The sequence below is a fragment of the Barbus barbus genome (genome assembly GCF_936440315.1).
Source record: "Barbus barbus genome assembly, chromosome: 42".
In the NCBI taxonomy this organism is placed as follows: Eukaryota; Metazoa; Chordata; class Actinopteri; order Cypriniformes; family Cyprinidae; genus Barbus; species Barbus barbus.
Window position 1 is genome coordinate 8,260,579 of NC_136720.1, and position 27,164 is coordinate 8,287,742.

The following is a 27,164-nucleotide window of genomic DNA, read 5'->3' on the forward strand; positions in this document are numbered from 1 at the left end:
TGGCCACAGTAATACCGAATTGATTAGGTCATTTTTTAGCATAGGTAATTTTAGCATAGGTAAATTTTAGCATAGGTAACGCGATCTTTGGCAAATAGTTTAAGGCTTGAAAATCACATAGCACCAGAAAAAAAAAAAGACTTCTTAATAAATCAAAGTTTATTTGCTACTCTACAACACTACTAAGCTAAAATAACACAAAACAGAATACGTACACACACAAACACACATACACACTGCAGGCAATGAATTGTTTTGATTTGAAGAGAGTTTAAGGTTCGAATGCTCGTTTCCAATAATGTTCTAACTTCAACCTGAGGGAGTCACAAGCAAGGAACTTTACTATCTTTACTCTGAAAGATGAATGCAACCAGTTTCCAGCAGAATTATGAAGAATTATTTGATTACTTGCTCTGAGTTGTTTCGTTCCTTTCCTGGCTGAGGGAACCCCAGGTGCGGATTGGCTGCTGAAATCGTTGTTACGTGATGTCACTGGGGATGCCCTCTTGCGATTGGTTGGTTTCTCTGTGACGTGATGACGCTCTTAGGAAGTCTGTTTAGAGTTCTTTCAGCTTCAGGTGTTAAAGTTTCTTTGGTCAGAACTTTGAAGGCATTTGTTGATCTTCACCAGATGGTATATGGCTGAGAGCGCTTAACCGCACGATCAGATGAGGAGCTGAAGTTTCAAACAGTGTGCGAGCAAGCAGCAAGCCACTAAGCAAAGCTGAGCGTCTGTCTTTAACGGGCTGATTTCAGTCCACCCCTTTTGCTGTTTGATCCAATCACAAGTGTTTCTGTAGGGCGGAGCCACGCCCCGCACGGCTCGGTTTTCTGTGTGTAAATCCTTTGCTGAGTTATTTCATAAAATGAAGAACATATCCTAGCAGATTCCTATAAGTGTTTTAATCATACATTATGATGAGAAAAGTCAACTTTCATCCACACCAAATTATTGCTGACGCAACTAGCTTTCATTCAAAATCAAACAACAGGTATTTAGTATACAGAAGGCACATACCTTAATTCTATATACTACATGGGTTAATGCATTGATTAACATGCTACCTTCTAAATAATCACACCAAGCATATGAAAGACATAAAATAAACACACAACCTCAATATATATTGTCTATATATATATATATATATATATATATATATATATATTGCTTTCGGTAGCAGCAACAATTATTATGTCTTCCGGAACATCCATAAAGGTCTGATCTTCTTTGTTTTGCCAATAAGAAGAAAAGGCACGTTTCTCTGCTGGGGAGAAATGGGAGGTCGTGGGAATGTCATTCTCGTGGAGATCTGGTGTTTTTCTTAGCTCCCTCAAATTTATCCTGGTTTTTAGAGGTCTCCTGAGATAAGGAGATTTAGGGCAGGAAATCGGCCAGCCAGTCAAATGCAGATGCTGGGAGTGGAAGTCTTAACTCCTGCTAAGGAATGTGCTGTCTTGAAATTATTTTGTGAGTGTGTCCTGATCTACTAGGCACTACACATCCCCCTTTGCTCGGTGAGGTTCCCATTGTGAACGTCGGTAGGCACTGGAACAAGAAGCAGGGAGAACAGGCACACACAAGACACAAACAACATCTCCATCACTGACTGAATCCTGGTGCAGGGTAATTTGGGAATGAACAAGTTAGAAATGTGATTGCGTTCTTTAGGATTATTGGTAATAGGGTCATTTTGATTGGTTTAGTTGTCAGGGGTTCGACGAGGCGGTATAGGCGTGATCTCAATCAGGTTGGTTAAGTTCTCCGGTTCAGGTTCTTGGTCGGTTTTATCACGTCGGAAAATGCGCAGGACGCCTGACGTGCATTTGTTGAAAGACTCTTGAACGGCGTTCACTCGCTTGTGTAGGAGGAAGGCCAGTGTCAAAGTCACAACATATCCTACAATAGTAGAGATGCAAAGCGCTGTGTCAGCGGCAGACCAAGACCGAATAATTGGCACGCCAGCGGGCGGAAGGCGAGTGACAGCTTCTAAAGCTGTACCAACAGGAGTTAAATCAATGAGTTGCGTTCCTTCCTCCTTGATCCTCCTTTAGGTTTGGGGAAAGATACAACTGCTCGTTGTTATCGTGATACGCAACGACTTCAGGAGTGTGGATTTTGACATAAGTGTTTCCTTGCCAAAATCCCACATTCACAATGTCTTTGAGCTGGTAAATGTTATTAGCGTCGATAATGGGTAAACTGAGGAGAAAAGCCCGGTCGCCTGGATCGGCTGACAATGCTTCTCACAGCGAGTTACAACGACTCTATTGAAGGGAGTCAATCTTACTTTCGGGACCTGGATTTAAAGAATTGGTAAAGGGAGTTCTCTGATGAGGGGACTAGAGGGGAAAATAAATTATAGTGAGAGAGAAAAAATGAAAAACACAAAAGAGACGCAACGAAAAACAAAGAGATACACAAAGAGACACAAGGACACCGGATGAGGTGAGGCAGCAAACGAGTGTCACATGTGTGGAGTAACTCCTCTCTACTAGAGGTTGGCCCTAGCAGTGCAGCTGAGAAGAGAGTGTAAGTGTTGTGTTTAAGCAAGGTCGCTATAGGTTTTCTAAACACCAGAGGTTATGTTAGTGTGGTGTAGAGCGTATGATTGTTGGTCTGTGTCAGTGGGTTTGATCTTCCCCCTTTCCCGGTCGGCTGGAGCTCTGGTGCCTCTTTATCTGGTTTCAATGGACCCATCGAAGGACTGGCTTGCTGCGCCCTTGTCTGATTTTGATTCGGTAGGCGACAGATGAGAGCTTGTCTGCGATCTCGTGGGGTCCTGTCCAATGAGGTAGGAACTTCTTTGACAGGCGATGGGGAGTGCTCTGCTTTGGTTGGGCAAAGCTGTAGTACCACACTTTTGTCTCTGACATTGAGCTCATGGTGAGAGGCCTTTTGGTCGTAGTAGGCTTTACGACCTTCCGCCCTTCGTTGTAGTTGCTGTTGCGCGAAGGCAAAAGTCGTTCTCAGGTGCTGATCCAACTCTTCCAGGTACTGGTGAGTGGTATAGGTGGTGACTAGGTTCAGGTCACCAGGTTGGTACAGCAGATGTAGCGGTAGCGTCATGCTTCTCCCTGTCATCAATGTGAATGGGGGTACTCTGGTAGACTGGTGAGGGGTGGCTCGAGCGGCCATCAGTACCAGCGGAAGTTTAATATCCCAATCATTTTGATTAGTGGACACATACTTCTTTAACATAATGACCACTGTCCGGTTGCCACGTTCAACTTGACCCAAAGAAATTTGGTGGAAGCTTATGTGGAGCTTGGCCTGTATACCCAGGAATTTTCACACTTCCTGCATGATTGCGGCGGTGAAGTGGGTTCCGTGGTCAGAGTTGACCCTTAAAGGCAGTCCAAATCTTGAGAAGATGTGGTTCATTAACAGGCAGGCTGTTGTTTCTGCGGTATCATTGGGAGCTGGGAGGCATTCTATCCACTTCGTGAATTCGCATACCACGGTGAGGAAGTATTTGTTACCCCGTGTTGACTGTGGCAGGGGTCCTACCCAGTTTATTTGGAGGTCGGACCATGGGAAAGTCATTCCTTTCCTTTGCAGTGGGGCTCGGTGGTTTGGGTTTGCCGGTTGGAACTGGCAACACACCAGGCATCCTTTTATGTATTCCGCTACGTCTTGCTGCATGCCAGGCCAGTATGCTACTTGCTCGAGTGTTTCATAGGTGGCCTTGGCACCGTTGTGTCCCGTGCATTGTGCATCATGTGCGTGTGTCAGCATCATCCCCCTTTGGCCGTGAGGTACTACGAGTTTTGGCGCAGTGAGGGGCTCAGGGACATATGTGAGAACACCGTCTCTTAGATGCAGCATGTGCTTGATTGAGTGGAGCGTGCGGAGCTCGGAGGAAGCCGTTAGGTTGGAGATGGAAATAGGATTACATAAGGGATCGGCAATGTGAGCTGCCATAGTTCGCATTGTTGGATCCGCAGGTAATGGCGGGTAATGGCTGCCATTGATGGGTTGGGTGGGAGGGTTTGAAATGTCCAGGACTCTCTGTGTAATGCGCCTGCTTTGGCGAGGGCATCGGTTTGGTCATTGAAGTCTTTGTCTTGTCTTGGTTGACGCGAATGACCTCAAAACTTTTTCCAATAAACGATAATGTCATGTTCAGTGACAAGGCATCGCTTGCTTGGAAGAGTTCCTGGTGCTTGACAGGCTTGTTGTTAGCTGTCTTGAATCCATTCTGAGCCAGACCACTCCCGCTCCCGCTTGTAAATTGCCCTTGTGGTTGTAGGAGCAGCCATCGACATATGCTGTGGGTATTCCTTCAGACACATTCTCCTCGAAGTACCTGTGATTCGTCAATTGAGGTTGTGGTGGTTCTTTAGGTTCCGCTGGTGTGTGCAGCGTGTCCGTTGAACAGTTTTGGCAGGCTGCTAGCCCGTTTCCCAGTGATGATTTGTAGTTTTGGGTGTATTTTGCCTCAACGTCCCGTCCTTGGAGAGTCATTAGCCAGGTAGCTATGCGTGCGTTGGTCACCACGCCATCTCTGATGCGTTGACTGTTGAGGAAGGTGACCAACTGGTGACAAGTCTCGATGATGACTTTCTGTGCACCGATGTAATTAGAGAAACGCTGGATAGCCCACACAGTGCAAAGCAAAGCTTTATCGCAGTCTGAGTACTTGCATTCTTGGGGAAGCAGCATTTTCCTGGCATAAGTGACCACTCGCTTGTCTTTGTCATGGAGCTGGTATAGGCCTGCGCTGAGGCAATGATTGGAGAATCCAGCTTCCAAATATAATTATTTTCCTGGGTCTGGGTAGGCCAGGCACGGAGCAGAGCACAGACGCTGTTTGAGCTGGCTCATCGCTGTGTCCTGGGCTTCCGTCCAAACGAAGGGTTCATCCTTTTTCAGGAGGGAGGTTAGTGGTCGGGCGATGTCAGCGTAGTTTTCGATGAACTGTCGCGAGTAAGTGCACACTCCCAGAAAGCTTCGCAGCTCAGAGATGTTAGTCGGCACTTTTATGCTTTGGATTGCTTAGGTGCGGTTAGACTGTGGCTCAATACCATTTCTTCCGACAAGCAATCCGAACATAGTTCACCTTGGTTTTGCACCACTGTCCTTTGTGATGTGCGATTATGGCTGCTGCCATTGTCAGCTGGTTTAAGACGTGATCAATTTCCTTGAGGTGGTCTTCCACACTTGAGCTTTTCATCCAAATATCATCTACATAGACAAGGTTGCCTCTGGCTCTGGCGTCAGGGCATGCTTTGTTCAAAAAGATGTTGAATTCAGCTGGTGAGTTGGCATAGCCGAAGGGACACCGTGTGAAGGTGCACTGTCGATTGCCAAAAGTGAATGCCAACTTGTGTTGGTCATCGGGGTGGACAGGGATCGCCCAGAACCCGGAGGCGACGTCCAGTGTGGATAGGATTGTCGAGCCTTTGATTTAACTTGCGATAGTCGATGGTGGGACGCCATTTGCCATTGGGTTTTAGGACTGGCCATATCGGGGCAGAGTATGTGCTGTTACAGGGCCAAATGATCCCCTTTTCCAGCATGGAGTCAACAATTTCTTGCACTGGCTCATATGACGCTATTGGAATCTTGCACTGTCGCACAAATGTGGGTGGCGCATTTGGGTTTGTCGGGATGCACACAGTGTGGATGTTGGTCAGTCCACAATCCAGGGAATCCTTTGTGAAGGAGTCCTTGTACTTGAGCAGAACCTGTTTGAGTCCTTGGCGATCCACTTCGTCATGGAGGGCATCCGCCTCACTCAGGATCTGTTGAAGTTGTGCGTTGAACCCGGCGTAGGGTTCTTCTGCAGTTAAGTTATTTGAGGGGACCTCGGTGTTCACCTGTGTAGGTGATTCTGTCGCAGGCAGTGTTGAGACAGCGTAGACAGCAAGATGAGTGTCATCTGTTAGTTCTAAATGGCTGACGCTTTCTCTGAACACCGGCAGAATGGAAGTGATGGCAATGAATTCATGGGGTTTTGTGAAGGTTACGGTGTCGTTGTATTCGTCTGGCATTAGCTGTGCTGGTATAGGGCCTATGACAGGTACCGTCAGTTCAAAGTCGTGGAATGCCTGGCTGATGAGCTCTCCCAGGTGATTGGCTTTGGGAACGTGGATGTCTTGGGCCGTACAGTTGTTGAACAACACATACACAGCACGAAATGACTCTTTGGTGAGAGGTGTGGCTTCCAGAGTCAGTCCTAGTTTCAGGCAGGCCCTGGAAGGTTGGAAGAAGCCTAGCTTACTGTTGAGAGTTTGGCCAGGTTGCATGTTGAGGCGAACACTGACACTCTTGCTGTAGGCAGGTATTGTGGCTTCGTGCTCTGTGATCATAGCACATTCATCTGGCATGGTTTGACCAGATTGGCGGTTTTTGAGGTTGACTGAAGTTGTCAGTTGGTGTGACAGAGGAGCCCATAAGATGTCGTTCACGGTATCAATGCAAGCATTGAGCCGGACCATGATATTCGCTCCAATGTAGATGTCATGAGGCAGGTCTGGGACGACGAGGAAGTAGTGACTCAGATCAAGTCAAGTCAAGTCACCTTTATTTATATAGCGCTTTTAACAATGTAAATTGTGTCAAAGCAACTGCACAATATCAAAAAAGGAAAATAGTGTGTCAATAATGTAAAATGAAAAGATTAAAAAAAAGATTCTCAGTTAAAGGCATTTCATTATTGAATTAACCAAAACTCCATCGGTGACAGAATGGAGAAAAAACCTTGGGAGAAACAGGCTCAGTCGGGGGGCCAGTTCTCCTCTGGCCAAACGAACCAGCAGTTCAATTCCAACTGCAGCAAAGTCAGATTGTAAGGGCTCAACTGGTTCCAGTGGTCTTTCCCGATGGCTGTCTAAGTGGTGGGGTCCTCACTGGGGATCTATCTCTGGCGCTCATCTCGGTGTCCTGGTCTCCGCTGACGTTCAGGGCTGTAGAGGTCGTCTCTGGGTGCTGATCCACCATCTGATCTGGATACGGACTGGATCTGGTGACTGCAGTGACCATCTGGGCTGGATACGGACCGGATCGGGTGGCTACGGTGACTGGGGATATGTCCCCGGAGCTCATCCAGGTGTCCGGCCTCCGCCGACGTTCAGGACCACATACATCATCTCCCGGCACCGATCCACCATCTGATCCGGAGACGAACTGAGAAACAGAATAGAAACAGACAAATATTAGCGTAGATGCCATTCTTCTTATGATGTAACAAGTACATCATGTATTATGGGGAGTGTTCCCGTTTCCGGTTGATCTAATTAAGGCAGCCTAACAATCCTTTAACGGATTTGAATAATAGAAGTGTATTAGTGTGTTATGTGTAAGCAAGGCTAAAGAAATGTGTCTTTAATCTGGATTTAAACTGACAGAGTGTGTCTGCCTCCCGAACAGTATTTGGTAGATTGTTCCAGAGTTTGGGTGCTAAACAGGAAAAGGATCTGCCGCCCGCAGTCGATTTTGATATTCTAGGTATTATCAAATGGCCAGAGTTTTGAGAACACAGCAGACATGGAGGACTATAATGTGATAAGAGCTCGCTCAAGTACTGAGGAGCTAAGCCATTCAGGGCTTTATAAGTAATTAACAAAATTTTAAAATCTATACGATGTTTGATGGGGAGCCAATGCAGTGTTGACAGAACCGGACTAATATGGTTGTACTTCCTGGTTCTAGTAAGGACTCTAGCTGCTGCATTTTGGACCAACTGTAATTTGTTGATCAAGCGTGCAGAACAACCACCCAATAAAGCATTACAATAGTCTAACCTTGAGGTCATACACGCATGAATTAGTATTTCTGTATATGACGTTGAGAGCATAGGTCGCAATTTAGATATGTTTTTGAGATGAAAAAACGTAGTTTTACAGATGCTAGAAACATGGCTTTCAAATGAAAGATTGCTATCAAACAGCACACCTAGGTTCCTAACTGATGAAGAAGAATTGACAGAGCAGCCGTCAAGTGTTAGATAGTGTTCTAGGTTATTACATGAGGGGTTTTTAGGTCTGATAATTAACACCTATGTTTTTTCAGAATTTAGCGGTAAGAAGTTACTCGTCATCCAGTTTTTTATATCGACTATGCATTCCGTTAGTTTCTCAATTTGGTGTGTTTCACTGGGCCGCGAAGAAATATAGAGCTGAGTATCATCAGCATAACAGTGAAAACTAACACCATGTCTCCTGATAATATCTCCCAAGGGTAACATGTAAAGTGTGAAAAGTAACAGCGCTAGAACTGAGCCTTGAGGTACTTCGTACTGCACTTGTGATCGATATAATACCTCTTCATTCACTGCTACGAACTGATGGCGTTCAGATAAGTACGATTTGAACCATGCTAATGCACTTCCACTAATGCCAACAAAGTGTTCTAGTCTATTCAAAAGAATGTTGTGGTCGATAGTGTCGAACGCAGCGCTAAGATCCAGTAGAACTAATAAAGAGATACAACCACGATCAGATGATAGAAGCAGGTCATTTGTAACTCTAATGAGCGCAGTCTCAGTACTATGATACGGTCTAAATCCTGACTGGAATTCCTCACAAATAGTATTTTTCTCTAAGAAGGAATATAATTGCAAGGATACTACCTTTTCTAATATGTTTGACAGAAAAGGGAGATTTGAGATCGGCCTGTAATTAACTAAATCTTTGGGGTCAAGTTGTTTTTTTTTTTTTATGAGAGGCTTAATAACAGCCAATTTGAAGGTTTTGGGGACATATCCTAATGACAGTGATGAATTAATAATAGCCAAAAGAGGATCTATGACTTCTGGAAGCAGCTCTTTTAGTAGTTTAGATGGAATAGGGTCTAACATACATGTTGTTGGTTTAGATGATTTAACAAATTTATACAATTCTTCCTCTCCTATAGTAGAGAATGAGTGAAATTGTTCCTCAGGGGAATCTGTTGTGATATTGTACCTGACAGCTGCATGGTTACAATTTTATCTCTGATAGAATCGATCTTGGAAGTAAAGTAGTTTATAAAGTCATTACTGCTGTGCTTTCGGGAAATGCCAACACCTGTTGATGCTTTATTTTCCGTTAATTTAGTGACTGTATTGAATAAATACCGGGGGTTATGTTTGTTTTCTTCTAGAAGAGACGAAAAGTAATCAGATCTAGCAGTTTTTAATGCTTTTCTGTAGGATAGGGTATTTTCCCGCCAGGCTATATGAAATACCTCTAGTTTTGTTTTCTTCCATCTGCGCTCCATTTTCTGGGCTGCTCTCTTTAAGGTGTGAGTGTGCTCATTATACCACGGAGTCGGACTGTTTTCTTTGATCTTCCTTAAGCGTAAAGGAGCAACTGTATCTAAAGTGCTAGAAAAGAGAGAGTCCATAGTTTCTGTTACATCATCAAGTTTTTCTACGCTGTTGGATATGCGCAGAAAATTGAGATAAATCAGGAAGATTACTTACAAAGCAGTCTTTTGTGGTAGAGGTGATGGTTCATACTTGTAACAAGGTGTAGAATTGACAGTTTAAGCTATATGGAGTTTACACAAGACTAGATAATGATCTGAGATATCATCGCTTTGCTGCAGAATTTCAACACCACTAACATCAATTCCATGTGACAGTATTAAATCTAGAGTATGATTTCGACAATGAGTAGGTCCGGAAACGTGTTGTCTAACGCCAACAGAGTTCAGAATGTCTATGAATGCTGATCCTAATGCATCTTTTTCATTATCGACATGGATATTAAAATCACCAACAATTAAGACTTTATCTGCAGCCAGTACTAACTCAGAGAGAAAATCAGCAAATTCTTTATTAAAGTCTGTGTGGTGCCCTGGTGGCCTACACACAGTAGTATGGAAGCAGAATAATGCCAATAGTTTTTGAAACATAAAGCATGCTGAATTCCACAAATCGAAAAAAAAGATGCATTGCAATTAACAGTGCTTGCATTTTAATGCCTTGTATTTCCAGGGCTTGCATTTTTAGGTCCTGAAATTGAACATAGTTGTTTATTTAAACTGTGAATATTTAAATTCTAAATATTTCACACACATTTTCATACTTAAAAATTCAATAATTCATATTCACCTTACAGAATTCACTTCCAAAATTTTCAGTCTGTTTAAAAATGCGATGTATAATATTCGACAGGCAAATTTCGGTCATTTTATTTCACTTTCCGAATTCGCTGCCACAAATTCAGTGGTTAAAATTCGGCAGAAAATTCGGCGTTGCACATTCGGGACCCGCAGGAATAGCAGTAGAGCACCGATGCATGATCTCCAGCTGATGTCAGCCGCTCACCAGCAGGTGGCGCTATTGGCTGTTGATGAAGGCCATTCATGCACAAAAACTGATTTGCAGAAATGGAGCAAGCTCTAAGTAGAAGTTTTGATTATTTTTAATTCTTTATTTTGGTTTGCTTAGTTTCTATAACTTTGTATCATGGCTTGTGTGACTGTGCTGTAATACTGGGGTTCCCCGTCACACTCCAGCATTCCCCGATGACGAGTAACATTCCTCAGTGATATAACTAATACAGTGATACAAGAACTCAGATCTCAGAATACTTTACTGATGATTATGCCAACTATATACAGGCAAGCAAATGAGGTCAGAAGAACGCAACGCGCTGCATTTTCGTTGCTTTCCCTTACCACTGATCTATAGAGTCGACAGTCCTACAAATATATCAATACCACGATTAGTTTTAACAGTAAGCAACCACTTTCTATCGACATAAAAAAGGAGTTCAAAACCACCTAGGTGTATTGTTGCTGCAAATGTAAACCGGAGAAAGCATTGATGCGCTTTCGCACGTAAGGGGCCGTCTGACAATTCCACCGACTGGGTTAAAACGTCCAATGTATTTCAATTAAAATGACTTAACATTTAAAATAACACGCTTTCAAACTGTAAAGCTTGTATTGCTCATCGTGATTTACTACAGATGAGAGTGTGCCAATACCGCCCTTTTTATATATGTACAGTACACAATTATTTACATATAAAAAAAAAGATTTTTTTTTTTTTTTTTTTAAGTGTTCCAATGGTAGTACGTTGCTAGGTACAAAACTGACTTACTACAGGTTAGATTTGGCCAATATCTCCCTTATGGTATGAACAGTACACAAATATATTTTTTGAAAAAACTACATAAGGGTTTTTCATGTTCCACAGGTTTTAGTGGGTTGACATTTTGCCAATATCTCCCTTACTGTATGTACAATTTACAATTATTTAAAAAAAATAAAAATGAGTAAGAACCCAAAAAAGGAATTGTTCATGTTCCAAAGGTTGTAGTATAAAATATCGATGTACTTTATGTACATTAAGGGAGGTATTAGCAAAATTTCACCTATAGTAAATCAGTCTAGTCACTAGGAATGTACTACAAACTTTGGAGAAAAAAAAAAAGCTTTGTGAATTACAGTAATTTCTTAAGAATAATTATATACTGCATGTACAGTGAGAAAGATGTTGGCAAAATTTCAACTGTAGTAAGTCAGTCTGGTTACTAGTAACATACAACATTTGGAGCAGGAAAATTACATTTTGGTGAATTACTGTAATTTGTTCTTAAATAATTGTGTAGTGTACATATTTAAGGAAAGTATTGTCTAAGGTGAGATACTTGCAATATTTATTTAGTCATTTTGAGTAAATTATTCATTTACTGTAAACATGTTTAAATAAATAATAATTTGAATAAATTATTGAAATTTTATAATTACATTTAAATTAAATAAATTATTACTTCGTTTTGTACTGTGAGATAAATGTGCAGACGGTCCCTAAAGCAGCCTAGGTGAATATCAAACCTAAAACTACCGTGCTTGGTTTTCTGTGGGAGGAAAAAAGTTTGGTGAAACTTGTTGGTTGTGGGGCTTATATTCTAGTCTCATCTGCTTAAATGTACATAATATACAGTAACAAATGTGATTAATTAGATGCTGAATTTAATCATCACTGAGGCAACAAACCACATTAAGTGTTTTCTTTATGGGAAATTAACCCGCGGTTTTGCGCGTTCAATAGCTTGCGTTCATATCCTCATCTGTTTGAATGATCAGTAAGATCTGAGTTTGGTCTTTTAATAGGCTTGTTTGAGATTAGCAAAATCTGCATCACCATTGATCACCGCGAGATGCATGCCAGTTAGAAAAGTGTCCGAGTTTTTTTTTTACTTTTATTTTTTTATTATTAAATGTATGACATTCACAGGGGAAATAGTCAAAGCAATAAAATACATACACAGCCATAATACAAAACAGTAAATACCTAAATAATAGTAATAACAAAAAATAAATATAAAGAGAAAAACAAAATAAATAATAGTTACCATAAACACATTTTAAAATAAATAAATAAAACGTGTCCGAGTTACTCCGCCTTGTTCTGATGTCATGCTGAAGTGTGCCAAAAAACTCTCGGGACGACGAGGCAGCTGTCGGATTGCTCTCCACCGACTGTGCTCAAAAGCATGATGGGAAACGACTGACTGACGACAAAGCTCATTTGTTCACACAACTGTGATGCTGCGTTCTCTCCTAAAATGTTTTATTTTATTTTTTTATCTGATTTCTTGTGATTGTGTATTTTAAATTATTCTTGAATATTCCCAAGTACTATGACAGTGCGATCTCTGTGTGAGATGTTATTGTTGTCATATTTCTATAAAAATTTGTATTAAAGTAGAAATGGATGATAAATACGCCTTTCTTTCGTATGGGATTAAATAGCAAGCACTTTGAGTGTCTTGTTCATCATATTTATATACATATAAAAACAACAGAACTGAAATTATATCACGTTTATCAGCAACACAGCACATGAGTGAGAATAACGCGATATCCGCCTTTGATCTCAAACAAGCCTAATAATAGCTGTCATTGCTACACGTTTTCTTTAACCGATTTCTGAGGGAATATTATTTTTAAACAGATTAAATATTTTGGAAGTGAATTCTGTAAGGTGAATATTAATTATTTATTTTTTAATTATGAAAATGTGTGTGAAATATTTAGAAATGGAAATACCCTGGAAATACAAGGTATTAAAATGCAAGCACTGCTAATTGCAATGCTTTTCTTTTTTTTCGATTTGTGGAATTCAGCATGCTTTATGTTTAAAAAACTATTGGCATTATTCGGCTTCCATACAGTAGTCAGTACAAACATCACAGGGGATTTATCACTAACACGTGTTTCTCTAGATAATGTTATACGCAGCACCCAGTGGTGGAAAGAGTACTGACAAAATATACTCAAGTAAAAGTACCATTACCTTTCAAAAAATGTAGTGTGAGTAGAGTAAAATATTTGTCCAAAAAACTACTTGAGTAAGAGTAAAAGAGTAGCTTATTTAAAAGTACTCATGAGTATTGAGTAGTGAGTACTGAGCTGTGGATTCTACCCCGTCATAATAAACGCTGTACACTGCAATTTACATATTTAAGAAACGTTGTACATTCTGTAATTCACATTATATTGTTTGCCAAAAAGAATGAAGAATATCTATCATCCAGCATTTTGAATTTTTACTGCCAACTCTTTAAAATTCTCAGTACAATCATCCCCATTTAAATAAAGTTTGAAAAATAAATTTAAAATCATATGTAAGGCCACTGAGACAGCATGCTGTTGTTGCACATAAAATATTAATGATTAGAACAGTGCAAATACGAACACCATTAGAAACTCATAGTTCAGCATCACACAGCATGATATGGGTTAAAATGAGAGCCCATTTCTCTCAAAAGCGCTGCCAGTTTTGTTTTGCAATAAAGAAATAAGAATAACAACTTGATAATTTGTTACAATTTTAACATAAATGCACATTGTTCTAGAAGAATGGCGTCATGCCATACCTTTTATACATTTACTCGAATTGTTATGTTGCTAAAACAATTTATAAGGAAAAATGCATTAAATGGAAACTTTTTCAAAAGAAAACACAAACGCACGTCTCTTTGCTGAGCCGCAGCAGTCTCGGTGAATCAGTTGCATCCACAACAAAAAGTGTTGACCTTGAAAATTGTTTATGCGTCAGTGCACTTGCTAAATTAAGGCGGATTGTAGGCTATAAAATGGATTTTTAAAAAAAAAAGTGTATTAATGAGCTGCAGTTTTATTACATCATTCGCTGACACAGATGCAGTGTATTAACGCCACGGGTCATCAATAAGGTGCAGATTGGTCCTCAATTTGAGAACATTATTTCAAATCGTTTTACAGGGTTTCCAACACACGTTTTCACAGCATCACGCGCTCAAACTAATCAAAAGTCAACAAGTTCAATAAAGCAACAACGACTTATCCAAGTGACTGCAGCAGAACACACGCGAGAGAGACGAGGCAGCGCAGTGAGAGGGAATTTACCAAACGTGGCATTTGCGGGAGTTAACACTGAATGCAATACCCGAAACCTCACACCAAATGTCATGCCGTGTAGATAGGCAAGCAAATACAAAACATTTAGTAAGCAGAAATCCGAAATTTATCTTAACATATTAGAGGACGATGCGTGAAGAAAGCACTACCAGCAGGCATGATAAACAGCAGTAGGCGGTTAAAGTTTTCTATGCACAATTTGATTTGACGAAAGTCACGAGACCGATTACTATGCCTCTATCTAATCACATTAATGGATAAAAATTTAATTAAAATATGCATGTAACGACCGCAAACGGAGGAAAATAGCGGAGTAAAAGTACCGATACATCACTTAAAATGTACTCAAGTAAAAATAAAAGTACACAATTATTAAACTACTCAAAAAAGTACAATTACTGATAAAAACGACTTAATTACTGTAACGTGAGTATTTGTAATTCGTTACTTCACACCCCCGGCAGCACCATAACTTCAAACGAGTTATACTTAAAGCCTGCCCTCTGAGAAATACTGAGAATATTGCTATAAATTGTAGCAACACCTCCCCTTTTACCTTTCGGATGTGGCTCATTTTTATAGCGGTAATCTTGCGGAGTGGACTCATTTAAAGTAATGTATTCATCTGGTTTTAGCCATGTTTTTGTCAAACAGAGCAAATCTAGATTATTATCATTGATCAAATAATTTACAAAAAGTGCTTTTGTAGAAAGGGACCTGATATTCAGTAAGCCAAGCTTTATCAATTGTTTCTCTGTATTGTAAACATTTTTTATTTGTTGAACATCAGTTAAATTGTTACTCTTAATTTGGTTTGGACATTTTCTGTATTTTCTAGTTTGGGGAACAGACACAGTCTCTATAGTGTGATATCTAGGAGAAAGAGTCTCAATGTGCTGAGAATTAACTGACTTCTGTGACGTGAGGCGGCCAGCAGACGGTCGGTTTAGCCAGTCTGTCTGCTTCCTGACCTGGGCCCCAGTTAGTCAAGTACGAACTCTAAGACTATGTGCCATATTTCTAGAGAGAAGAGCGGCACCACCCCAGGAGGGATGAACACCATCTCTTTTCAACAGGTCAGGTCTGCCCCAAAAACGCGTCCAATTGTCTATACAATTGTCTATGCTATTCTGCGGGTACCACTTAGACATCCTGCCATTGAGTGACGACAGTCTGCTATGAATCTCATCGCCACGGTAAGCAGGGAGCAGACCAGAGCATATTACAGTGTCTGACATCGTACTTGTAAGTTCACACTCTTTAACATTATTTTTAGTGATCTCCGACTGGCGAAGTCGAACATCATTAGCGCCGACGTGGATAACAATCTTACTGAATTTATGTTTAGCAGTAGCCAGCACTTTTAAATTTGCCAAGATGTCAGGTGCTCTGGCTCCCGGTAAACAATGGACTATGGTGGCTGGTGTCTCTATTTTCACGTTCCGTACAATAGAATCGCCAATAACCAGAGCACTTTCATCAGGTTTCTCAGTGGGTGCCTCACTGAGTGGGGAGAACCTGTTTGATGTTCTGATCGGAACGGAAGAGTGGTGTTTTGACCCGCGACTAGGCCACCTTACAGTCACCCAGCTGCCCTGCTGCACGGGCTCAACCGGAACCGAACAATGTACAGGACTCGCTGAGCTAGTCACATCCAAAGCAGTATCTACAGCCCTCACATTCTTACTATCCTCAACTAAAGTTTGGATGCGTGTCTCTAATTCTAAAACCTTCTCCGTCAGCCTAACTATTTCCCCGCATTTATCACGCCTGAATCCCTCATCGCCGACAGAGAGAGAGAAACTATACATGTGACATGAAGTGCAAACAACAATAGCAGGAGAAGAAGCCATTACTCACCGTGACTGATGAATGGTACCAAATTAACTTACCACTTACCACTGTTGTTTGATGAACTCGTGAAAAACGGAGTGAGAGAAAAATGAAAACTGAGCGAGAAAAAAGAAAACAATAATAGGCGCGATTAGAAGCGCGAATGGAAAAAATGAACGATCAAATTAGTTAGATTAGTTTGATAGATAATACCAGAAATATGGTGGGAATTAAGTGATATATTATCACTTTAAACAACAGAGAGTGAAAGTAAGGTAAAGATTCAATAAAAAAGCAGAGCTACAAATGCAAACCTCTCAGCAGCACAAAAGACTGAAGCAATCGATCAGTTGCTTCAGTCCTACATTTACCTACATTTCACTGCTGGTTATACTCTGTATAATTGTGTATGTGACAAATAAAAACTCTTGAATCTTGAATCTTGTCTGTTGTTCCATCGTATGTCCACAGCGCAGATGATCTTGGAGGTGGCCATGGTTGTTGACCAGGGACTGAGAGGGAAGCGGCTGTGCTTAGCGACATGTGGTAGACTCTGATGTCTTTGCTTCAGTGTTCTGAATAGCTTCAGGCTGATGGCTGAGTTCTCTGCCCACAGGGCTAGTGCCGCGTCGGACACTGATGTGCCTTGGACATCTATTACAGTCATGATTCGAAGTGACTTGACACTGCGACTCGTTGGAGTCTAATGACTTGCAGGGCAGAGGTTCGCGGACTTGTGTCCACATCTTTAGGTGCTTGAAGTCTATTAGAGGTTCAAAGCGATTAAGCAGATCTTTCCCTATGAGAAGTGGATACGTCTTGATTGGTGAGACGTATACTGGATGGACGAGATCCATTGATCCCACCGTTAGGTGGATTGGGGCCACATGTTTCAGTTGGAGGCCCGTGTGGGAATATGCTTGGAGGTTCAGCTCACAGGAGGTTCTGTTAGTCGTCTTTGTTCTTTCTTGGACCTTTTCGAGGAGCTCGGTGGACATTAGAGTGATGTCGGCTCCCGTATCAAAAAGGGCTTCGACTCTGATGTGTCGTTCAATGATGATGGAGAGGTAAAACATTTCTTGCTATACCTTTCTCAATGAGATCGCCTGGAAGTTGAGGGACTGGAGTTTGGAAGGAAACCGTTAGGATATCAGGGCTGATGTGGTGTTTTTCGGAGGAGTGGCAGACGACCAAGACAGCACTTTCAGGAACTTGAGTGGTTTCATCAGCAGGTGTTTGTTGGATGCTGCTGTGATCTGGAGCGTTGGGTGTTGAGTTAGTGTCTAACTCTGTTGCTGGGTTTTCAGGTGGGGTTTCGTGTCCATCTGAAGTTATTGCAATTGTGGTTCTCTGAGAGTGAGGTGAAGGAGTGCTGTTCTCTGTGGCTAGTTGGGTCAGCTGGTCGCTGCCTTCTCGTCCGGCCGCTAGTCAGGCTGAATCTGGTTCCTCTTTCTTTTCCCATTTCCGATCTTCCTCTTTCCGTTGGAAGAATTCTTTCATCATCATTTTCATCAGCTCTTGTGAGTCGAAACACGGCGGTGTCTTTTTTTCTTGCGTGGATTCAGTTTGAGCTCGGTCAGCTTGGAATCTTTGTAAATTCTTTCGTCGATTCCTTGGGCTAGTCGCTCCAAGGTGAGTTTGTTGTTTTCCCTTGGCGTTTCCTTTGGATTCCCATGAGTTTTTTCTTCTTGAGTTTCCAAATGAGCTTGGCTGAGCATTGACTCTCATGAGGCCTTGACTGGTCCCATATCTTTTCCCAATGCCGTCCAGGTGAGCGATGACGTCCACGCGGTCCATCCCTGCATTCATGCCTCGGTTTAGATCTGGTACCAGCGTGGGAGTCTCGTTCTTTGTTGGACGAGGGTGCATTCCACTCTCTGGGTGGCGGCCTGGTATTGTCTTTGCGTTGGGTGCCCTCTAGAGCCAGCCTTTGACTTTGAGTGTTGAAGTCAAGAACTGCTAGGCTTTTGCCGCTCTTTTCTGAGGCCATCTTTTGTTTGCCTTAGGCTTTCTGCGCCAAGTCTCGCAACTGCTGAGCATTCATTGTTCGTGGACATGCGAGAACGCCAAGATGGTGGCTTACGCCGGGGTGAAGGTTCCTTAGGAAGAGAGTTGAAGTTTAGTTCGTCCTCCATGTTGGGTTTGTTGCGAGTTCCGAAGATTTCCCGTCTGAGTCGGCATCCTTGTCTTGTCTCCAGGGCAGCCACTAGGCCTTGTTCGGACTCAGGGTCGGAGAACTCTTTAATGAGGGCTTCTCGGAGCAGTTGGTAATAAGTCTTTGTGAGAGCAGGCTGCTTGTCCAGGAAGCTGCGAAATCCAGAACTGGATGTCGTTCGGAGTAAATAGAGTCTATCTTTGTCCGTAACGTTAGGTTACATTTCCAGATGGAAATCGATATCTTGGAGATAAGCTTGGATATTTTGGCTATTTGGCACGCTGGGGGTGAACTTGCCAATGTTCCTTGCGAGCTTGTCGAGGTCTTTTAGGTCCAAGCCGTGCGATGATCTGTGGCTGGCTGCAGCAGCTTCTTTTGGCTGAGGTAAAGTGAGGTAAAGTTCTCCAGAGGGAGGTGGTGAATGTTTCAATACCACTCCCTCCACCTTTTTCTCACGCGTCAGTCCAGGAACAGGTGACCCAGTCCCGCTTGGCAGGGGTGAGGTCGGTGCGTGTCGTGTCCTCGATGGCTCATGGCGCAGTTCATAGGCGCGCTTGCATTCCTCTTGGAAACTAACGGCTTCTTCTTTGACATAGTCTAGCTGTCGTGTTAGACGGCTAACCTTGTTTCTTGACTCATCCAGGTGAGCTTCAAGGGCTTTGATTCTGTTGTTCTTGTCCCTGAAGTCAGCCTTTGCTTTATCTAGCAGCTGTTCCGCATATACTGTAGCTTTTCGGACCGATCAGCGTAGTCTGCCTTGACTTGTTGTATTTCTTGGCTAGTAGCTGCTAGGGTCTCTTTTAGCCTTTTGATCTCCTCCTCAGTGCCTTGTCCCACCTCATCGGGTCTTTCCCGTCATTCCTGAGTTTCCAGTTCCAGCTGCTTGGCTAATTCTTTGTGATTTTAGCTTTGACTTGGGTCTTGTGCAATGAGACTTGCTATGTTTTCATCCAGCTGGTCCTGTGACTGGTGTTTCAGTGCTTCCGCGGCTTTAGGGAGGAGGCTGTCTGTCGCTGCACTTAGCCATGTTTCCAGATCCTCCCAGTGACCGACATGTTCTGTTGTGCGAGACATGTTCTGACGGGGTGAGGGAGGTCTCAAACCGCAACTGACACAGACCTTGAAGAGAAAAACAAAACAAACCAAAACAAAACAAACCAAACCAAACAAATCAAACAAACAAGGGGTGTAGATATGCAATGTAGAGGGCGTGCTAGTGTTGAGTGTGTATTAAAGCAGGTGAGTGTGGTTTAATCCATGTGATCCTCTGGGGGGCGTGATTCTAATTTGTTGCCTCTGTGGAAACAATTGAGCACACACACAGTTAGCACAGCTAGAGAACAGATAAAGGGAAGAAGAACACCAACGGAGCACGGAACCGGGTGGTAATTGAATGCTTCCCCCTTTTCCTGTAAAGGAAAGCCCTTCTTTTTTTTCTGTTTTTTTTTTTCAAGGGCGAAGGTTAGGCTAACGCCAAAGTGAGGGAGAGGGACAAGAACAAATTTCTCTTTCTGATATTAGATTCCCTTTTTTTTGTTAAGTCTGATGTTAGAAGGTTGCTTATAAGGATTGTAAAATGATTTTTTTTTGTAAGTCTGTGATTGCTATTAATTTTCTCCGGGGTGAAGGAAACTAATAACAATGACAGGACTGGTCCCGTAATGGCAAGATTGACACCACAATGCTAGTTAGAGTGTCCCTCCTGAGTGCTGGAAATCTCACCGACACCTACCTTTTCATTGACCTGCTTTAGCCTGGCGGGGTAGAATTTCACAAAGAGGAAGGTGAGGAAGGACAAAAACAGCATTCTTCCATCTCAGGAACATTGCTAAGCTTCGAAGCATGCTACCTGTTTCTGATGCAGAAAAGCTAGTTCATGCATTCATGACCTCTAGACTGGACTATTGTAATGCACTGCTAGGTGGTTGTCCTGCATCTTCAATAAACAAGCTACAGATAGTCCAAAATGCAGCGGCTAGAGTTCTTACCAGATCAAGAAAATATGATCATATTACTCCAATTTTACAGTCTCTGCACTGGCTACCTATTAAGTTCCATATCATTTACAAATTATTATTACTTCCCTATAAGGCCCTAAATGGTTTAGCATCTGCGTACCTAACTTGTCTTCTACCACGCTATAATCCAACCCGCTCTCTAAGGTCGCAAAACTCTGGACTTTTGGTAGTACCTAGGATAGCAAAGTCCACTAAAGGAGGTAGAGCTTTTTCACATTTGGCTCCCAAACTCTGGAATAGGCTTCCTGATAACATTTGGGGTTCAGATACACTCTCTCTGTTTACATCTAGATTAAAGACACATCTCTTTAGCCAAGCATTCACATAATGCATCTTATAATCTTGTACTGCAGTTATATCTGATCAGACGTACATTATTATTATTCTTTAGCTTGGGTTGAACAATTTATTTTTGCTTAGATGGAACAGCAGCTACGCTAATCATGTCTCTGCTTGTCTCTCCGTTTCTTAGGAATTACAGAACTTTAGTCTGGATCCAACCATTACATGATCTGAGATGACTGAACACCTGAGATGGAGGATCAGCGCCGGGAGATGACGTATGTGTCCCTGATCGTAAGCAGAGGCCAGACACCTGGATGAACGCCAGAGACAGATCCCCATTGAGGACCCGCCACTTAGACAGCCACCGGAAAAGACCACTGGAACCAGCTGAGCCCATTCAATCTGACTTGCTGCAGTTTGGAACTGAACTGCTGGTTTGTTTGGCCAGAGGAGAATTGGCCCCCCGACTGAGCCTGGTTTCTCCCAAGGTTTTTTCTCCATTCTGTCACCGATGGAGTTTTGGTTCCTTGCCGCTGTCGCCTCTGGCTTGCTTAGTTGGGGACACTTCATTTCCAGCGATATCGTCGACCTGATTGCAAAGACACTATTTAAACTTATTGACACATTATTTTCCTTTTTTGATATTGTGCAGTGCTTTGACACAATTTGCATTGTAAAAAGCGCTATATAAATAAAGGTGACTTGACTTGACTTGACTTGACTTGAATGGAAAAAAGTTTGGAAACGTCGTTCTCAAGTTTCACAAATACCTGTTCAATTGCTAAAGTTCTCTGCTTATGCTTTCCCTCAGGCAAAATCCCAGCAACCAGTAGCAGTAGAATTAGAAGATAGTGGCAGCGAGAAAATAGAAGAAGAAGAGTGAGGATTTACTCCCAATGTCAGGATTAGTAACAAGGGTGGCAGCGCGGTGGCGCTGTTGAGTCGATGCACCTAGGGGTTTGGCTTTGCTAATTTTAGTAGGGTAAAATACACTGGCCTAAGTATTGAGAAAAACCTAATTTTCTTTTGGAGTTTGGCTAATTAGAAGGTTAAGTTCTTATTCCCTAGGGAGGCTGAGGAATTAAATTGGTCCAGTGGAGTACAGCAGCAAGGCCCACCGCCCGAGTGCACCAGGTGAGCTCCTGTAAGGGTCCTGCCAAACACTCAGTCCCCACCGTAGTTGCAGTGAGCCTCTAAAACAGCTGTGGCTTTTGACACAACCGGGCTGAGACACGGGTGAGGCACGTCATCGACTGCTGGCCTGAAGAGGGGCAGGGCTAGATCTTGGGAGCTATGATTGGAACCAACTTGATTGCGAATTGAATTTAGAATTTCAAACTATAAATCGTGATTCCTAATTCAATTTTTTAATGATGTCATCATTAAAATTGATAGGATCGATTCAGATTAAATTTTCAGAGGGATATAATTTATATTTATATTATAATATTATAATGGTTTTCCTAGTTGCAGAGTATTATTGGCAGTTAAGGATTAAGATCTTAATGATGTTTGTCATTAAAATTATAAGCGCAATTACAACTGGAACCAGTATGGAAACAGGAACTATAATTAATTATTAAATTTAATTAGAATTTTCAAATTCGTAATTAATTATGAAATTAAATTATAAATTCCACATCCCTAAACCTAACAGATTACTAATTCCTCCTTGTGTCATTAGAACCATCAGTTCTAATGACACAGACAAATTAATCTTTACCATCTCAATTATAAAGGAAATTTAAAAATTTTCCCGGGCCAGACAATCAAACACATTGATACTTAATAATTAATATCTTAATGTTATTGTAAAATGATCAGAGCACACATAATTATCTCAATCAGATGGTCACTGCAGCCACCCACATCCAGTCCGTATCCAGATCAGATGGTGGATCAGCACCTAGAGATGACCTCTACAGCCCTAAATGTCAGCGGAGACCAGGACAACTAGATGAGCCCCAGAGATTGATCCCCAGTGAAGACCCTGTCTCCTAGACGGCCATCAGGAAAAGAAGACAGGAACCAGATGAGTCCTTTGCACAATCTGACTCTGCTTTAGCCTAGATTTAAACTGCTAATTTTGTCTGGCCAGAGGAGAATGACACTATTTCGACAAACTATTTCCCCGTCTAAATATTGTAAAGCTGATATAAAGCCACCCAGCTTTATATAAAGCTGATGTAAAGCTGCTTTGACACAATTTGCATTGTTAAAATCGCTATACAAATAATATTGACTTGACTTGACTTTTCAATATTAATATTGACTTCTTTGTATGGCTAAAATGAACGAATTCCAAAGCTATTGAAACTAGGCTCTGGCTACGAACCAGCACTGGAACTGCCTTGGTAGAAAAGGGGTATCTGTAGCCACCAGTGCTGCCATGGAGCGATGGGATGATGCAGTGTCATTAAGTCTGCTGTGACAATCAAATCTGTGGCAATGTTGCTATCTTCCCACATAATAACATAGTGTAGAGTGCCACTGGTGCTAAATACATATTCTCATTGATTGTTTCATGAGGTCCTCATGAATGTTTTTTTTTTTGTTTTTTACAGTTGAGAAGAGTTGTAAGCACAATGGAAAAACTTACAAGGTAAAGGAAATAGTTCACATATTTACTCACAATGGGAGTTTTGTTTGTTTTGTACAGCTTTAGAAGCCCCCTTAAAAGACCTTGAACTTAGTTTAGCACAAAATACATTGAACAATGTATGCTTATGTTTTCTCTCTCTAGTGGATTCAGGTGGGTGATTGGTGGACAAACCCTTCATGTCCATGTGAATCTTTCAGCTGTAGTCAGACAGGAACTGGATTTATGAGTTTGGGTAATACTATAACCGAACTATAACCTTGTTTCCAGAGAGGGGAAACAAGAGTCAGATGCCGCTCAGGGGCATCAGAGTCAGTTTCTTGAGACTGACGTCTGGTGCTTTGTAAATACTGGGTTCGTGCCCTGAAGTGGCTGACTGTCCCAAACTACTTTTTCTACAGATCTTATTTGAGAAAGCAAAATCTTCAGGGCTGCAACTACTTTGGGTGGACACTGTGATTTGCATTCGCTGGAAACCATTGTCATCGAAAAGACAAGAAGGCAAGAATGGGGCATCAAGGAGGTAAAATTTCAATTTCTTACCCCCTTTCCACCTGCAGGAACCAGCTGCTAGTTCAGAGCCAGTGCAGTTGAAAGTTTTTAGTTGGTTCGACTGGCGAGCACTTTAAGAACCGGTTGCTTTTCCACAGGCTAGAGAGCCAATACAGAGTTTCATGTTTCGTTTCACTAGCGTGGCCACGGCAGCACCAAACACAACAGACTTGTTCGAGGTGCATCAGTGCCACGCAGACCGATTGATCGATTGGCACACAACACACTAAAGCACTGCGAGAGCAATCCAAAGCATAAAGAGCCGTCTGCTTTCCAGTCGCTCCTGCAGCACCCCGATGCCTCCCTCCAAATGGTCCTCGTAGTGCTGATCCATCCCGAACAAGCCTAAACAAACTATCAACAAAGGTGGACGTTGCGTTGCTATTGATGTTCATGGCTTTGCGAACCTACATCGGCATTGAAACACAGCGAATCCATCGTGTTTAGCTGCTATTTTAAATATGGTGGTCCAAAGTTTCTGTCGTTTTGTTGGTCACGGTAACCTCTCCCCCAGCCCCTGACGCAAGCGGTTCTTCCTTCTAGCCCAGCAACGTTTTGTTGCTACTTACGAACCGCTTTACCTGGTTCGGAGCTGGTGCTTTGGGTGTGGAAAGACAAAGAACCGGTTTGAAACTAGGCTCTAGCTACGAACCAGCACTGGAACTGCCTTGGTAGAAAAGGGGTATCTGTAGCCACCAGTGCTGCCATGGACCGATGGGATGATGCAGTGTCATTAAGATATAAGTTTCTAATGTCTCTTCAACCCGTACAGCAACATCCCATAGATGTTCTCATTTCCCCCCAAGATGGAAGAGTAATTGTGGGGCTTGATAGATGGGAAGAGAAGGGCCTTTTCCACTATTCCAATACCTCAGTTTTGGAGAAACGAGAAAGAGAAGGCAGGCCCTGATGTGGAGGCTGTGCTCAGCTAAACAGTCACTGAGCTTACTCTTTTTCTGTACTTCCTGCTTTTCAGTTGGCCATTTGATCTTTAACTTGTCCACCACACAAGTCACAACCTCCAGAAGCAACTTGTAAGTGGAGGATGGCAAGTCCTTAAAATCCCCTGCTGTGATACTGTCATGCTGAGAGCATTGTCCAAAGTGTCATTGCCGCACAAGTTCCCTCGAAGGGGAACTGTACCATAGTACAGTGGGGGTCTAGTTCTTCCCTGATGTCACCTGTGTTGAATCAAATATATCAGATCCAGGTATCGAAGCAACAATGAGAGAATTACTTATCGTAATCATAATCAATAAATTCTAATCAAGTGGAGAAAAAATAAATAAATAAAACATTAAATAATTATCTCATTGTTGCTTCGATACCTGTTCCGGTGACTACGTCATGTGATTAACTGATTGCTTAAATTAATTCTGTGTGTGTTTGTAAATTGACACCCTGATGAAGGCGAGTTAGCCGCAACGCATTGGTGCACAAATGTGTTGTTTTTAAATTCTAAAGCCATGTGAATAAAGGCTTTTTAATTTTTTCACACTAGTCGAGTGCCTTGGATTTATGAGTTTTTTGATGATACGAAAGAATCCTGCATCCAAAGAGCACCGATTAATGGATTTTTTACACCCCAGCAGCACTTTTTTTGCATAATTGTGAATATATTAGATCCAGGATTTCAGTAAAATTGAATCAAATAATTAAAAAACACAAAAGTACAGAACTATCTACAAGATATGAAATGTTCAGTGCTCACTGAAGCTGCATTTATATATATATATATATATAAAAAACAATATTCTGAAATAATATTAAACTTTTTATAAATTCTAAAATAATATTATAATATTATTATTTTTTTAAATCATGATATATTTATTTGTCTTTGATTAATCAAAAATTCAAAATTTCATATAAAAATCTTCTCTAACATTATAAAGGTCTTGACCTTTTTGATCAATTTAATGTCTGCTTGCTGAAAAAAGTTATATATAAAAAGCATATACTGTCCATAAAATTTTATAATTATATCAGATTATATTAAGATCAGTCAGGAAAGTTTTGTACCTTATTGTTAAAAATCTGTTTCTTTATGTGGGAAAATGAAAAGGATTTTTAGTGTTTGGCATTTATTATTACTTTTCTGTGGAAAAAGTTGAACATCCAATCATACAATATTTAGTTAATTATTATACAAATTTATTTTACTTGCCAGATTGACGAGAATGAACAGGAAGTCAAACTGAGGACTTTATTTTCAGTTTATTTTCAGTTTATTTGAGTTTATTTCCAGCTAGACTATTTTAATCATCATTATTTTAGAGACACATTGTTAAACAGACACTGACCTGGATGTTGTAGTATCAAAGCCAAAGATCTGCCCAAAAATTCCATCCTTGACAAAAAGCCTTTTGGCCACTAGAGGATATTGTCAGTCATTTTTCAACACAGGAAAATAATTGGCAAATTATTTGCATCTTAGATAACGGTGCGCGTAAAACTAAATTACAAAACTCTCTGACCTACTTCACATACAGACATGTCACAGGCTGTGAATGCAGGGTTGAAGGTTAAGTTTACCTGATGTGCAAATGTATGAAATGAATGTTAGTTTTTCTTGTTTAAATAATAATCACTATTTTTATCTTGTTCTGCCATATATCTACCACAATTGTGTGCACTATGTTTCAATTATTACTTTAATTTGAACTATTTTATATTTTCTGACCATGTCACATATGACATATTTCTGCTCTGAATTGTGATTTAATGACCAAATCAAACTTGTAACCTGATATCAGATGTCAAGGCCTCAGAGGCTTTTGTAATCCAATTTATGGATTCATAATTCATAATAATCATAAATTCATTAATAAATTAATTTGAAACGTGCATTTTTTAATTTTAAACGGTATTTGCTTTTGCATTAGCTTTTTCCAGGATAATAATAATAATAATAATAATAATAATAATAAATAATAATAATAGCATTGTTGTAACCTTAACTTGATCATAATAATCAATATATGTTAGATAGATAGATAGATAGATAGATAGATAGATAGATAGATAGATAGATAGATAGATAGATAGATAGATAGATAGATAGATAGATAGATAGATAGATAGATAGATAGATATTCAAACAAACAAACAAACAGTAAATATATAAATAAATGAATGAATGAATACACACATAAATAAATAAATACAAAACATAACTCACCTTATATTTAAAAAAAAAAGAATAATCAGAAAGACTGAAATCTTCCAATCTTTGCAACAGAACTGCAGTATTCTGACCAAAACAATTGTGTATTCTAGTATCAATAAACTACACACTGTTTCTAGCGACAGCACTCACTTTTCACTGCAGCATTCCGTCTCTGTTTGTCCAAAGCATATGAGACAGCATTGGTC

The 27,164-nt window shown here is 41.1% G+C and overlaps 1 protein-coding gene and 1 pseudogene across 2 annotated transcripts in view; one reads left to right on the plus strand and one right to left on the minus strand.

Moving 5' to 3' along the window:
- The window catches only part of LOC306861820 (solute carrier organic anion transporter family member 1C1-like), an 87,106-nt pseudogene that overhangs the window by 4,325 nt on the left and 55,617 nt on the right, over window positions 1-27,164 (plus strand). The window lies entirely within an intron of this gene.
- On the minus strand, window positions 142-24,991 carry LOC306861524 (uncharacterized protein). Its single transcript, XM_079403828.1, has 2 exons — window positions 3,534-24,991; window positions 142-2,986 (listed from the first exon to the last, which is right to left on the minus strand). Exon 1 carries the CDS (start codon window positions 6,442-6,444, stop codon window positions 5,338-5,340), a length of 1,107 nt encoding a protein of 368 aa, XP_079259954.1. The 5' UTR covers window positions 6,445-24,991; the 3' UTR covers window positions 142-2,986; window positions 3,534-5,337.

Bases quoted from the DNA above. Each gene is read 5' to 3' on its own strand.
- LOC306861524 (XM_079403828.1), bottom strand. From the start codon at position 6,444: ATGGTCCGGCTCAATGCTTGCATTGATACCGTGAACGACATCTTATGG.